This window comes from Vicia villosa, unplaced genomic scaffold, assembly GCF_029867415.1.
Source record: "Vicia villosa cultivar HV-30 ecotype Madison, WI unplaced genomic scaffold, Vvil1.0 ctg.002157F_1_1, whole genome shotgun sequence".
Lineage (NCBI taxonomy): Eukaryota > Viridiplantae > Streptophyta > Magnoliopsida > Fabales > Fabaceae > Vicia > Vicia villosa.
In genome coordinates this window covers 134864-149376 of record NW_026705855.1, presented here as the reverse complement: position 1 = coordinate 149376, position 14513 = coordinate 134864, and the positions used below count along the sequence as shown (strand labels likewise).

General features: G+C 34.5%; 1 protein-coding gene across 3 annotated transcripts; it reads right to left on the bottom strand.

Annotated features, from left to right (window-relative positions):
• Window positions 1–4421: 4421 nt before the first annotated feature.
• Window positions 4422–9345, bottom strand: LOC131638053 (protein SLOW GREEN 1, chloroplastic-like). 3 transcript variants are annotated; one of them, XR_009294578.1, is made up of 3 exons: window positions 8134–9345; window positions 6894–7028; window positions 5110–5761 (listed from the first exon to the last, which is right to left on the bottom strand). XR_009294578.1 is itself a non-coding variant. In XM_058908615.1 (2 exons), exon 1 carries the CDS (start codon window positions 9288–9290, stop codon window positions 8166–8168), a length of 1125 nt encoding a protein of 374 aa, XP_058764598.1. In that variant the 5' UTR covers window positions 9291–9345; the 3' UTR covers window positions 4422–7028; window positions 8134–8165. The 3 variants fall into 3 exon arrangements, 2 of the variants coding, with proteins under 2 accessions (XP_058764598.1, XP_058764599.1); XM_058908615.1 differs by having other exon boundaries at window positions 4422–7028; XM_058908616.1 differs by lacking the exons at window positions 5110–5761; window positions 6894–7028 and adding an exon at window positions 7071–7341.
• Between the last annotated feature and the right edge of the window lie 5168 nt (window positions 9346–14513).

Below are 14513 nucleotides of genomic sequence, written 5' to 3'. Positions count from 1 at the left end.
TGAAACTCAAAAGCGACTCAACTCATGCGTATGCATGTGGTACCATTGGATTAAAACTACTGTCTTAAACAATTGTCATTGGGTCGTCTCAAACATTTTCCATTAAGGTCGACTCAAACATTTGCCATTAAGGCCATCTCAAAACAATGTAATGGATACGACTCAAATGATACGCATCGCCAAATACAACATAAACAACACGTCGCAACATCATCTAAACAACATTAACTTAATGCCAAGGTTCTATGGCAATAACCATATCATTACTATGATAGTAATTTATTACGTCTTAATCACATCTTTACGGTATACAAATATACACAAATATCCAACTTCACAAAACATCATCAAATCAGAAGAAATACAATTCAAGAAAGTTTTCAAAAGTCATTCCAATCATTCTCATTAAATATACATTGATTTTAGCTTTGCGGAGGTTCAAACGGTGCGTCAAACGCACACCCGAGTCAAAAGTTATGAATTTGCTAAGTTTGGAAATCTGTCAGCTTCATCAATGTAACTGATTACATCCCCTGAATTTGCCTCTGTTACGCAAGTTTTAACTATGTAACCGGTTACCTCAAATCATGTAACCGGTTACATCACTGCTAGTAACTCAAAAACCCCATTTTTATGGGATGTAACCGGTTACCTTAAACACATAATTGGTTACATCACTAAACTAGAGCCAAAATCTGATTTTTTTTCTGCTACGAGTTTTATTCCCAAAACCCCAAAAACTCAACTCTTACATATTCAAAACATCATTTTAAGTTATGATTTTCCAGGTCTATCATTGGTATCAAATAGCTATTCATAAACAAACATCAATTGCATCAATTGTTCAACAATACATTCATCAACATCATCAAAAATTGCAATTTCTACACTGCCATGGATATTAAAGCGTAGAGTCAAATCTCCACTATAACCTATCATCATACAAACCCTTATAATGAAAGAATCCCACCCTTACCTTGGTTTGGATTGAAGATAACTCTAGATTCAATGGGGTTTTGCCCTAGCTCTATTCCTCTCCTCTTCTTTCTCTTCTTTTAGCAAATGATCTTCTAATTTATATTTTTCTAAAAAATCCCTTGTTTTGGTTATACCCTTACTAACTTGTTATATTGCGAATGGACATTAATTAGCACCTCTCAATTACTAATTCTATCCTAGGCCCAATAACTAATGAACTTACTAACTCATATTATTTATTAATAATTCCCAGTAAAATAACACAAAACCAATTAATTGCATAATTAACGCATAAATAGCACAATCATCAATTAATTCACATAACACACAGTGGCATAAAATACCTAAAAGAAAAACGGTCGTTACACTCAGCGGGAGATAAATGACACGAGAGGATGTCATGCCAGATTTTAATTTCTAGAGAGGTTGTACAGATACCACCTGGATGCGACAGTTGAGGTTGATGGTGATGATGCATTTGTATCACATCATAGAGTAGGTGCATTGAGGTCATACCTCTTTTATCTGGTTGACACATCCATATTTGTGGACAAAAGTTCATATTATGTCAATGTCGTCTATCTGAGTTAATTCATTGACTTAGAGAGGATTCATGAGTACAACCAGGGCACCTCTTATTTGGTTTACTTCTACTCCAAGTTAGATTAAACTTATTTATGGAACACTAGACATATGACAACAAGCAACACCCTGTTTATGGTAATATATTTACACCTTTACTATTACTAATATTTCATAACACTTGTGTTACGTTGTTACTTACTAATATTTCATCTGAACCATTTTTAAGCATGGATCATCCAACACTTTCCACGTCTCTTCAGTTCAGTATATATGGATGACTATCATGAGTTTTTGCCACGTGTTTGCTCTTTCATCCTACTCAAAGGAAATCAAGCGACTGAGTCGTTTCGAGTTTATCTTGATCGCATCGCGGTAGATGATAAAACTTCACATTGTACGACGATCACCATGAAACATGACCCTTCGATAAGATATTTTTTTACTCATGATGGATGGCTTATGGGTCACGGCTGATGTATCCACATCTACCTGAGCAAGTCATTTTCTAGTTCTGGTATTTGTATGGTATTCCTAGAGCCCTCGTCATTGTTATATTTACGGAGTACCATGATTATATTGTCCTAGAGGATGTACGTGGTGTTCAGCTCATCAGACATTGAGTACTGCATGCGGTTACATCCAATATTATTTTAGAGTGTCACATCCATACATGACACTGAATGTAGAGGGAGAGCCACTTATGCCAGCTCATCAGGAGATATTAGAGGAGGATGAAGATAGAGAAAATCATATCATTGATGTATTATCGACCTTTTTGTGTATTGTAGCTATTAGGAGAGCGGGCATAGAGATATGAGGGTTTCAGAAAGACACTCTTGAGAGGTCCACTATAGAGGCCAAGATAGCTGTGGCATGAAATGGGTTGTAGTACAGGAGGTAGAGGACGGATTAGGGAGTCAGATATATCTAGTAATTGACTTATTTTTTGTATTTTGATGATTAGTATTTTAGTTTGTATTTTGTGAACAATGTATAGTTTTTATTTTGACTTAATATATGATATTTTGATTGAATTACATAAGTGCATGATTTAATTATATAACAATTATATATACTTTGTATACATGACTTACAATACATTCAAAAGGGTATACCTTGTATAAATGGTATTTTGACTTAATATAATTGTATTTTGATCGAAACTTTCTATCCTAGGGTTAATATGGAACTTAACTTTCGTAATATCCACTTAGTTGTAAAATAAATACTCTAGCATATAGAGGTTAGTTCGAAATTTAACCTACGAATTCACCCTTCCATAATGTGGAGGTTAACTTTCATACTATTTGTTTTACCAAAATAATAGTGACTCACTTACGAAATATTTTGGTATGTATGAGAAGTAGGGGTGGCAAAACGAGTCGCCCACCTCGCCCCACCTTAAACTCGTCAAAAAATTAGCAGGCCGAGCAAGCCTGCCAAGTAGAAATGGGCATAAAAATTTATCCCACCCTACAAGGGTGGCGGGCAATAAGTTTACCCGCCTATTTATTTTTTAATAGATTAATAGTTTTTTTTACCTTTCAATTAAAATTTTCACTTATTGTTTAGAACAATTTTTTATAAAACATCTTTTTAACAAATTTTACTTAAAATATATATTGCATATATTCACAAATAAATGTATAAAATAAAACCTTCAAAAATTGAAATTACTAAAATTAACTAAAAAAAACGGACTTAAGGCGAGACAGACTGAACAATAGGCGGGGCGAATTTTGGCGAGCAGCAGATTTTGACGGGACGAGCTTTAGAGAGTGGCAAGCTTTGGTGAACGGCGGACCCTAAATCGTAATCCAACCCGTCTTTTATGCGGGTGCGCGGCCGGTCCGACGAGCCACAATCCGTTTTACTCCCCTAATGGAAGGTGGCCAGAGATTAACTTCTATAATATTCCAATGACATTTTTTGGATTTTAATATGGACAAAACTTATGTACAATTCTTTAGGTGTGGTTCTTACTATTTTCCAATAAAAATATGACAAATATACGTAAATATGATTTAGTGAGTGAAAATAGAAGAAATTTTGCATGTGTGAAAGAAAATTATACACTTGTCATATTTTCATTGGAAAATAGTAAGAACCACACCTAAAGAATTGTACATAAGTTTTGTTCTTTTAATATTCCAATCACATTTTTTGGATTTTTTAAGGATGGTTCTTGGCCACTATGACTGGGAAGAGCAATTTCCTTGATTTTAAATAGTTTGGGCCACTGACCGGGCCATTTTATTAGAGCTCATTTAACATACTTGACAATTTTAACTTAAGAATGACTTTGTTTATGCTCACTTAACATATTTTAAAATTTAACTAAAAAGTAGAGATTGTTTAGGTAAAAAAATAAAGTTAAACATTTAGACCTTATTTTTATTTCATACCTAAGCTTTACAATACGATTTAAAACAGTACAATATTATCTTCTTTCATAAACTTGATAATATTAACTTTTTAATCACTTCTTTCTTTTTCACACTACTTAGACTTGACAATAAGTTTTTAACCAATTCATTATTTAGAGGAGTCAAATTTCTTTTTAACATATTTGTATGACCTTTATACAAAGTATACATAATGGTAATGGCACTAAACAATGGTAATGACACAAGCTAGCATTATGACTTTCTTTAGGTCTAAGTTCAAGCAATCATGCATCTTCTACTTCATGACTTTTCAGAACTTGCCTACAATTTTTTTTCTTTTTACTTTCATACTGATTTGGAATCATTACTGAAAGTTGATTTGTAAACTTAATCACTAAGCAGCCACATTTACATGAAAGCAATATAGCACTAAATTATTGTGATTCTCAAATTTTTGTTTCTTTGCAGTAAAATGGTGTTATCTTCAAAATCCTTTTTATAAGGATTGGAACAGGTTTTCTATACTCCTCAAACGGCTTTTCAGCTTCATCATACTTTTAAAGCAGGGCATAAACAACACCCCGACACAAATAAGCTTTTTATTCTATAAAAGCTTATATATAAGTTGATTCAACCACAAAAGTTGTTATTATAAGTTATCTTAGAGAGCTTATGACAATAAGCTAAAACCAACTTATTTAGATATCATAAACCATAGGGAATTGCTTCTCCCACCTTAAGTGAGTGATGGAGAAACACACTATAGAAATCTGAAAATGTTCCTCTGAATCAAAAAATTGTATTTTCAAAAGCGTCTCAAATACACTAAATTCATGCTTAACTGAATCACACCCCATCTTGTAAAAAAAAAGTTCGGAAATATACTTTCAAAAATAAATCGGAAAAAGTGAGATTCACACACATTAGCCATGTATCAGACCTTGAAGTTGAACCAGCTGGTTAAGTGACCCAAACTTGTACTACTTGTGCCATACATGAATTAGCATAATCGAATGCCAAATGGAATTCTAATAAAATTTCTCTAGCAACACATGACTAGAGAAAATGTTGCAAAAGAAATTCTATTTTCAATGTCAATCCAGCCACTCTCCATGAATTTTCCAGTATGTCACTCTTCTACAAGACTACCAGAAGTGTACCAAAATATACTGAATATAGAATTCAATTTTCATAGGATTAACAATTTTTACACTCTACATTCTTAGTAAAAGTAAATTTTCCCGTGAAGAACATTATGGTTATCCTATATCAATATCACTATTGATGCCGATGCAATGTATTCACACTTGAATACTTCTCAGAAGATAGGAAGAAGATCCATCATATAGAAGGAAATGTATCTGGCATTACATGATGCCCTGAAATTACGCTAATGAACCAATTCTATGTTACAACATAAAAACTCTGTTCTAAAAACATCACTTTCCATATATGCACCAAAAAACCATGTAATTTAAAACTCTCACCATAAGCAAGATAATCAGCTAAATAGTACTGCCATTCGCCTGAATTACAACCCAGATCATTAGAAAAAAGTAAAGCAATGCATAGTAACATAACTTTAACAAGAAAACAAAACAAGATGAGTATCAAAACCTCTCTAAAGAAACAGAACTTGATTGAGATTATCAAGTTTTTGCTTCTATCCCTCCCTTCTCAAGCTTGTTCGACAAAATCTTAGTGTTATGCTCAAAATACTCTTTATAAGGATGATTCTCTGGAACAAGTTTTCTATACTCCTCAAAGTGTTTCTCTGCTTCATCATTCTTTCTAAGAGTATAAACAACACCCTGACACAAATAAGGTCTAAAATCACTCAGTTCTTCCCGTTCAATTAAACAGTCCACAACGCAGATTGCTTCGCTAAGTTTTTGTGCTCTCACTTTTTCCTTTGAGAGTGACCTAAGTGTGTCTGCGTTGGAAGTTTCGATCAGGATTTCATCATTGGAATATCGTTTTCTTTAGTGGATAAAGTGACTGCCGTTGTGGAGGTGGTGGTGGCCTATGAAGCACATACACCTCTAGGATTAGGCGTGTCCGACACACGTCAGTGTCTGACACTTGTATGACACCCGTATGACACGTGTCAAAAAAGTCAAACAAGTGTCAGAAAAGTCAGACAAGTGTCCCCTAAAAATTAATTTTTTTTCTTTGCTTCGACACTTTTTTAATTAGTGACCGACATTCGTATGACACTCATACCACATATGTCAAACAACTCAGACAAGTATTTCAAGCGAAAATTTGTTTTTTCTTTACTAACACACATTTATATTTTTTTGGACAAATCTCACGCACATAAAAAAGGGTTAAACATGTATTAAAATAATCTTATAAGTAAAAAATTAAAGACATTAATTTTGATTAGAATATTTTTAACAATTTTAATAATATATGAATAAATGAAGCTCAAATGTTATCTTATATTTAGGAGTGTCGGTGTCCTATATATTTAACATTATCAGTGTCGGAGTGTCCGTGTCATAGTTTGTACTTCATAGGTGGTGGCAGTGGAAGTTTCCGCTGGAAGAGGTGGAAGTGTTGATGTGGCGGTGGCAGGATTTTGTTGAATGCGAAACAAGAAGAATGCGATAACTGCTACTGCGACATATGCAGTTTGAAGAGAGGTGAAAAAAGGGTTTTGTGGTTTATGGAAATGATCGTGTTATTTTTTTATGAGGGGGAGGATGAGGATAATGAATAATGAGGCGTTGATGGATGAAAATAATAAGGGGGAAGAGGAGAAGTGGTGAGTATCTCATAAAAAAAGCCCAAACAAGATCTTCCAAACACACCCTAAATTGAATAAGAAGGTGGACAGCCTTCAATGAAATTTTAACAACCATAAAATAGTTTAACACTTAGCCAGAAAAATAAAATAGCATGAGATATGCCATCATCATTCAAGTACTTGAACATTACCTTCCTGATTGCCTCCTCTGTTTAAACTTTTGTTTTTGATCAAATCCTTAGTTTGTAATTTGGTTGACCAGAAATTAAACCCTATGGAGTTCCATAGAAGATCGAAACAGGAATTTTGCACTTCAATGGACACTCCTATGCAAATTTACAGAACATGATGAGAAAAATCAAAACAAATCATCTAATGTGCTCATGCTTATAGGACATGAACATATCTGACATCAATACAATCGACAATATGCAGCATTCTGTAGGTTAGATAATACGTAACACAATCTACAAGATAGATAAATTAATATCCATCATTCAAAGTTGAGACAGAAAATGCATTATTATTCGAGTACCAAATCGTCTTTTAAGTAGTAGCTAGCAGCTAAAGAGTTATACCATAGAAGAATTTGATGCTATTAAGTACAAAATATTGTCAAAAGGCGGCTCTATAACACTCCTGTAAAGCAGAATTTGAATGAACGTTATTTTTTACAATCCACAACTAAAAATAATGCATCAAATATGAATTTAGCATAATTGGCTACCGTGGAAAATAGATTTCTAATAAAACTTCTCCAGCAACACAACGCCAAAGGTATAAATGCAAAGCAAATTCAAATTTCAATGTAAATCCTAGCAACACAACGCCAAAGGTATAAATGCAAAGCAAAATCAAATTTCAATGTAAATCCTAGTCACTTTCCATGGGGTTTCCTGTATATAACACTCCAGTGTGCCAAAATATACCGATCAAGAATGAGCTTAATTTTTAAAATCTACATATTTACTAGGAATTTTTTCTGGCATAGACCATTATGATTATCCTATATCAATATAGACCATTATGATTATCCTATATCAATATCACTGTTGTGGTCAATGAAATGTATTACTATTCACACTTGAATACTTCTCAAAGAATAGGAAGAAGAAGATCCATCATATAGATGGAAATATAACCGGCATTGCAATGAAAATGCTTACATGATGCCCTGAAATGAAATTAGACTAATACCAATTCTACTTTACAACATTGAAAGAAAAAAAACTGTTTCAAAACCTTCACTATCCTTATATCCACCAAAATCTCGGTCCACCTAATTTCGAACAATCACATGCAACAATATAATCATCTAAAACAGAACTATCATTCACCTGAACTACAGCCCAAAACATTAGAAAAAACTAAAGCATGGGCATGATAACGTAACTTTAGCAAGCAAAACAAAAACAAGATAAGTGACAAAACCTCTCTATAGAAACGGCAAATGATCGCCATTCTCAAATCTTTGCTTCTATTCCTCCCTTCTCAATCTTCTTCGACAAAATCTGAGTGTTATCCTCAAATAACTTTTTATAAGGATGATTCTCCGGAACAAGTTTCCTATACTCCTCAAACTGTTTCGCAGCTTCATCATTCTTCCTAAGCAGAGTATACACAACACCCTGACACAAATAAGGTCTAAAGTCACTAGGTTCTTCCTTCACAATTTCCTCATACACCTTCAACGCACCCGAATAATCCTCTTGCATTACCTTCACCTGTGCAATCAAAAGCTTAAAATCCCTCGCCTCCGCCTCCATCTTTTTCTCCTCGAAAAACTTCACTACTTCATCAACCCTATTCAAAAAACCCTCCAACGGCTCCTTCAATTCCATATTCGCCATCAGAAGACCGCGATAAGCCTCAGAATTAAACGGATCTCGATTCAAAGTAAGTTCAAACCCGTTCTTAGCCAGTTCATGTTCCCCATTGTAACAATGCAAATGTGCTTTCAGTAAATGTAAATCAAATTCCTCTGGTTCGAGTTCAATTATACGGTCCACAGCACGAATCGCTTCGCTTAGTTTTTTCGCCTTCACTTTCTCCTCCGCGAGTGAGCGGAGAGCGTTCACATCGCTGCAAGTTTCAATCAGGATGTCATCGATTAGATAATTATTTTCGGATGAATTCTCGTCAGTTGTGGTTGTGGTGGTGGCAGTGGAAGATTCTTCAGGAGGAGGTGGAAGTGGTGATGCGGCGGTGGTGGTGGAAGATTGGGCTGGAGGAGGTGGGAGTGGTGATGTTACGGTGGCAGGATTTTGTTGAAAGCGAAACAAGAAGAATGCGAGAAGTGCTACTGCGACGTAAGCGGGTTCGAAGAGAGGTGAGTAAAAGGGGTTTAGGAGTTTGAGTAATTGGGAAAAAGGGTTTTGGGGTTTTGGTGAGGGGGAGGATGAGGATGAGGAGGATGAGGCTTTGATGGATGATGATGATGATGATGATGATGATAAGAATGGGGGAGAGGAGAAGTGGCGAGGAGGTAGAGGGCGGATGGAGAAGGTTGAGGAAGGTAGAGGGAATGGAGAATGGCGGTGATTGAAGGAGGGGTGGTGGTAGTGGAGTGTTTTTGGGAGAGGAGTCATGGATAAGGTTGAAGAAAGCAAAATTTTTCTTCTAAAAGCTTAAAACCTGTTATGATATTTGTATATTCATATATTATCGTTGGTTTTGGCTAAACCCTTTTCGTTGGACTTGTATGTCGCTTGTAACGGTGTCGTTTTGATTTCTTTCCTATTTTAATTTAAAAAAGACTCAATTGATATCGGTGGCGTCGACTATAGGGCTCTCGTAAAATAAATCTGGGTCGCACCTTCTTTTATCACTATTATCCTTTTTGCTGTTACCATTTACTCCCAGCCACCTTCAGTTATGGTTAACATGAGAGATACATCTCCTACGCCTAAAAGTATTAGTGGTAGTGGTCATGTCAATGCTCTAGCGGAGATACGTGTGTCGTGGACGAATTACGCCACCATAACCAGACGTTTGAGGACAACGTCTACAACATCAGCAGCGCTAACAAGATTTCATTTCTCATGAGGAGATGGAATTGTTAGATCCCCAACGCCCCTGAGTGGTATATGTTGTGTTGTGTGTTTTACTTGATGTTTCTTACGTTCTATGGCTTTTTCTCTTTTTGGTGCCGACTCATTTGTGGTAGGAGTTGACTTCCAGTGACATCATTTTAAAAGAAAACTTTCTATCAACAAGGAGTCAATACATAGGGACATTGGAGTTGATACACAATACTAAGGAGACGACTCCCTCGAGCTGAGGGTCGAATCCCACTGAAAGATTTTGCATATTTAATCTCTGTCTAAAATGAGTCGACTCCCACAGAAAAGATTTTGCATTTTTAATCTTTGTCCAAAATGAGTCGACTCCCAGGCATTTGGAGTCGATATATAACACGAAGGAGTCGAATCGCACATGTTATGAGTCGACTCCTACAGAAGCATATTTCTAAAAAAAAAATCTATCCATTTGGAGTTGACTCCCAAGCAGTATAGGTCGACTCCCACTTCGAATGAGTCGACTCCCACTGTTCAAAATGATCAATTTCGTAATTTTGCAATCCTATATTTTCTGTTTGGTATTTTCACACACTCACACATATAGTCATTCATGCATTATTTCTCATCATTGAAACCAAAAATATACAATAATGTTCATCGTATTTATAAGGGGTGTTCACTGTGCGGTTTGAGCAGTTTTGACGAAAAAAATCATCCGAACCGCAAGAGAAAAAATAGTGCGCTTTGGTTTGGTTCGTTTGGCTTTTAAAAAAAACCGAACCAAACCAAACCAATGCGGTTTGGTTCGGTTTTTTACAAATATTTTATTGAGCCATACATACACATATAAATGACAACATAAATTTGTATTTTGACATTCATACACTATCAAGTAACAACAAAACTCGTCATATTTTGATAACAACTTTCCATTTAATACTTAAAAATTAAATTAGACAAAAGTGAAATAATAAACATAAAATAATAGCATAAAACAATATAAAAATTATTATAATGAAAAAAAATAGAAGAGACGAGAGATTGGTGAAGATGAAAAAGAAAAAACAAAAGAGTTGAGAGATTAGAGAAGAAGATGTGCAATAAAAACGAAATTGAAATATGGAACATTTACAAAAAAATGAGAAGGTGAAAAAGAAATAATATAAGAGAGTAGAGATTAGATAAGATGAAGGAAGATGTATGTGGCAAAGAAGTCGCGATAATGCTATTAAAGATTTGAGAAGATCGGGATTGAAATCATATGTGTAAGGATGAGAAAATTGTTCGTAATCATAAGGCTAAGGTATAATAGGTTTAAGTTTGGGTTGGATGTGAGTTAAGTAAAAGTTAGGTTGTATCCTAATGTGGTTTGATTCGGTTTAAAAAATACAAATCGTAAACTGAACTAAAACGTGTTGTTTTGTTAAAAGATGACCCAAACAAATCCGAACTAAATGCGGTTTTTTGCGGGTTCGGTTCGGTTTGGTTTGGTTTGCGATTTTTTATTGGGTTGGTTTGGTTTTGAACACCACTAGACTATTTATCCACTCTCATTGCATACATGCAACAACTACACATAATAATTTTTATTGTGTGATCAAGAGATAGTTTGATAAAGTCCAATTAAGATTTAGTGTAATCAATTGGGTTGAAATATCTTTGGGGGTTTCAAGATAAATCCATTGTAGTTTCCTTCCAAGATCAAGGATTGATTTGGGAGTTTTTCATAAGATTGCATAATTTGGATTCAGCAGAGTGAAAACTTTGAAGAACGGGGGTTTTATCAAAGGAGTAATGGTAACTGGAGGATCACTTTTGTAATCATGGGTCACGATATGTTCCCAAATTGGATTCAGCTAAGTGAAAACTTTGAAGAAATGGGTCACGTCGAAGGAGTAACGGTAATAGGAGGATCAAATTGGAAGTATCAGGTTACTTGATCGAGCTCAAGATCAAGGGAAGAGAATAAGATAGGATCAACATTAACCATAGGTTTGGGAGGGTTAGGTTGCTATTTTTTCTCTTCTACACTATATTTGCAAGAGTTAATTTTTATTATCTCAATTCCTTCGAAATTGAGGACAAACGTACCCATAGCGAGTCCGATTGAAGAACGGCCTAAACAAATCTCTCTCTCTCTCTCTCTCTCTCTTACGTTTATATGCAAATTGTTAAACCGTTGATTGTGCGATTGAAACATGGAGATTATTTCGTTCTCTAATACTTCAATTTTGTTGATTTGATTATAACTACGTGATTGTAATTGGTTTCTCATATCAACAAAATTCAAAGAAAAATCTGGTTTAACTCAATTGCACACAAAGTGTTTGACAAATTACTTAAGCCGATTTTTGTGTATTATTTCATTGAAAATTAGTTATTATTGTGTGATTTATATTCAAATGCAAATTGCTGAAAATATATTGGTTGTCTTTCTCATCTTACGTATTCGTTCTATTAGTTTACGCATATCTGGTATTTTGGATAACAGTTCGGGATACACGATTATCGAATCCGACATTGTTTCTTCGCACCATAGTTAAATATTTTTCAAAACAATATTTATTAAGAAAAATTCATTTGTGATCTATTTACCCCCTCTAGACCGTAACATATCGTCTAACAGAGAGCTCTTCAGACATCATGTAAGCTGAGTTACTCAATATAATTCGACTCACTAAGAATATTCTCATTTACCATGGAGGTGTCCTCAAGGGGTTCAACGACCCTACCACTAAGCCTCCGGGCTTTGTGGAACTATAGGCCACCTTTCGAAAGAAGATGATGAAAAGGAATGTCAAAGCTATATTTTGGTAAGCGGTTGCAAATATGTGTTCAAGTGCATAATTGGGTTTCCCATGTTAGCGAAGTTAATTATAATGTCATCAACAATTTGATGGTGAGAAAAACACAACAAAGAGGGGATTGGAAATGTGTTACCCGTTTTAATTTTTTTTTTAGTCTGTTTCAAATGAAACTCAAGTCAATTATAAGTGATGAACAACAAATAGGTAATTGAAGAGATATTAAATAAACATAATGTATCATGGTTCAAGCCCTTAAGCCAAAACTATGTACACTCCCCCCACACACATAATTTTCACTATAATCAAATATATTACAATATCACTAAGACATTTTTCAGTCCAACTGATCCATGTCTAGATTTTTAAACTCAAAGAACTGATCATTGTTAGATATTTTTGTCATCTCAAAGAATATGACTAACACTTATCCGTTTGAGAAATACAATCTAGTAAATGAATAAAGGGTTAAATATACAATACCCTCTGTAATATAGACGAAATTTGCTTTATCCCCCTGTAATTTTTTTTATCACCAGATTGAAATGTTAAAATTTATGTCTTTTGCCCTCTAATTTAGTGCACAAGTTACCCCCATGTAATATCTATATATATTTTTTATTTAAACCACCAGATTCAATGTTTAATTTGTACGCTTAGCGGGTAATTAAAAAAAATAGGCAAAATACTCTTTTTGGTCCCTTATGTTAACCTCGGGGTTCATTTTGGTCCCTTAACTTCAAAAAGTGTCATATTGGTCCCTTAACTCTTCAAAAGGAGTCATTTTAGTCCTTTTTGTCACATTAGCGACGGAAAAACTCAAAAATCGGTTGCTAATATGACAAAAGGACTAAAATGACACCTTTTGAAGAGTTAAGGGACCAATATCACACTTTTTGAAGTTAAGGGACCAAAATGAACCCCGAGGTTAACGTAAGGGACCTAAAAGGGTATTTTGCCAAAAAAATATTACGGGGAGGGGTAATCCAAAAAAAATTATTGTAGGGGGATTAAAGCAAAAATTGCCTACATTACAAGAGAGTAAAACGGTATTAACCCATCAATAAATGATGAGGTGTTTATAAATATGACTCAAAAGGGAAAGTAAACAATTCTAAGTATAAATGCAAATATTTGAATCTCTCAACAGATAATGAATACAATAAAATTACTTGCTTTATTTTTTCCTTTTGGTAGAGCTTCTTCTATAGTTATTCTTTCTATAAAAGTTCTTTTCTCTTCCTTTCTTTTCTCAAGTTGATTCTCAAGAGTTTATTCACAATTTTTTTTTAATGTTGTGTAATGTGATTTTATGCGATGAATAAAATAGTGAGAAGTTGAGTATTTAATCTCTTCCTTATTATTGGTCATTGGAATCTTGTTCTTTTGATAAAAGATCTGATGAGATATGTGTATTATTACTGTTGTGAAAAACGATACCGTAAACAAAGTATAAACAGTTTCTTCTCGACGACAAGAAACTCACAAGGGTTAGAAAAGATGGTAAAATAAGAAGAACACAATAATTAGTTATAACTGTTATTCTTTCCTTTCTCTTCAAAACAAGATTACAAGAATAACAAATAACCCTATCACCCTAAATTAGAATTTGCAGTAAACAATGGTGAGAGACTAGTATGCTATTTATATTAAAACCTAACATACTAACTAATGGGCTTTTCCCACAAGGCCCATTACACAAGATAACTTAATAAACAATCTAACTTAACATATTAGGGCTTAAACACTAGAACCTACTTTAACATGCTAACAACTCTCGCATCTTTGACACCTGCATGCTAGACTTATCTTCGACTACATCATGCATATTTTGACACCAGATACCCTTCGACCATACTAGAGTTTGATCCAATATCTCACAAATCTCCACCTTTGACCTAACTCTATAACATCAAGGGAACAAACTAGCTTTCTTCATGCAGCTTTATCAACTGCATACAGTGGAAAAACTTGCAACTTGGCAATA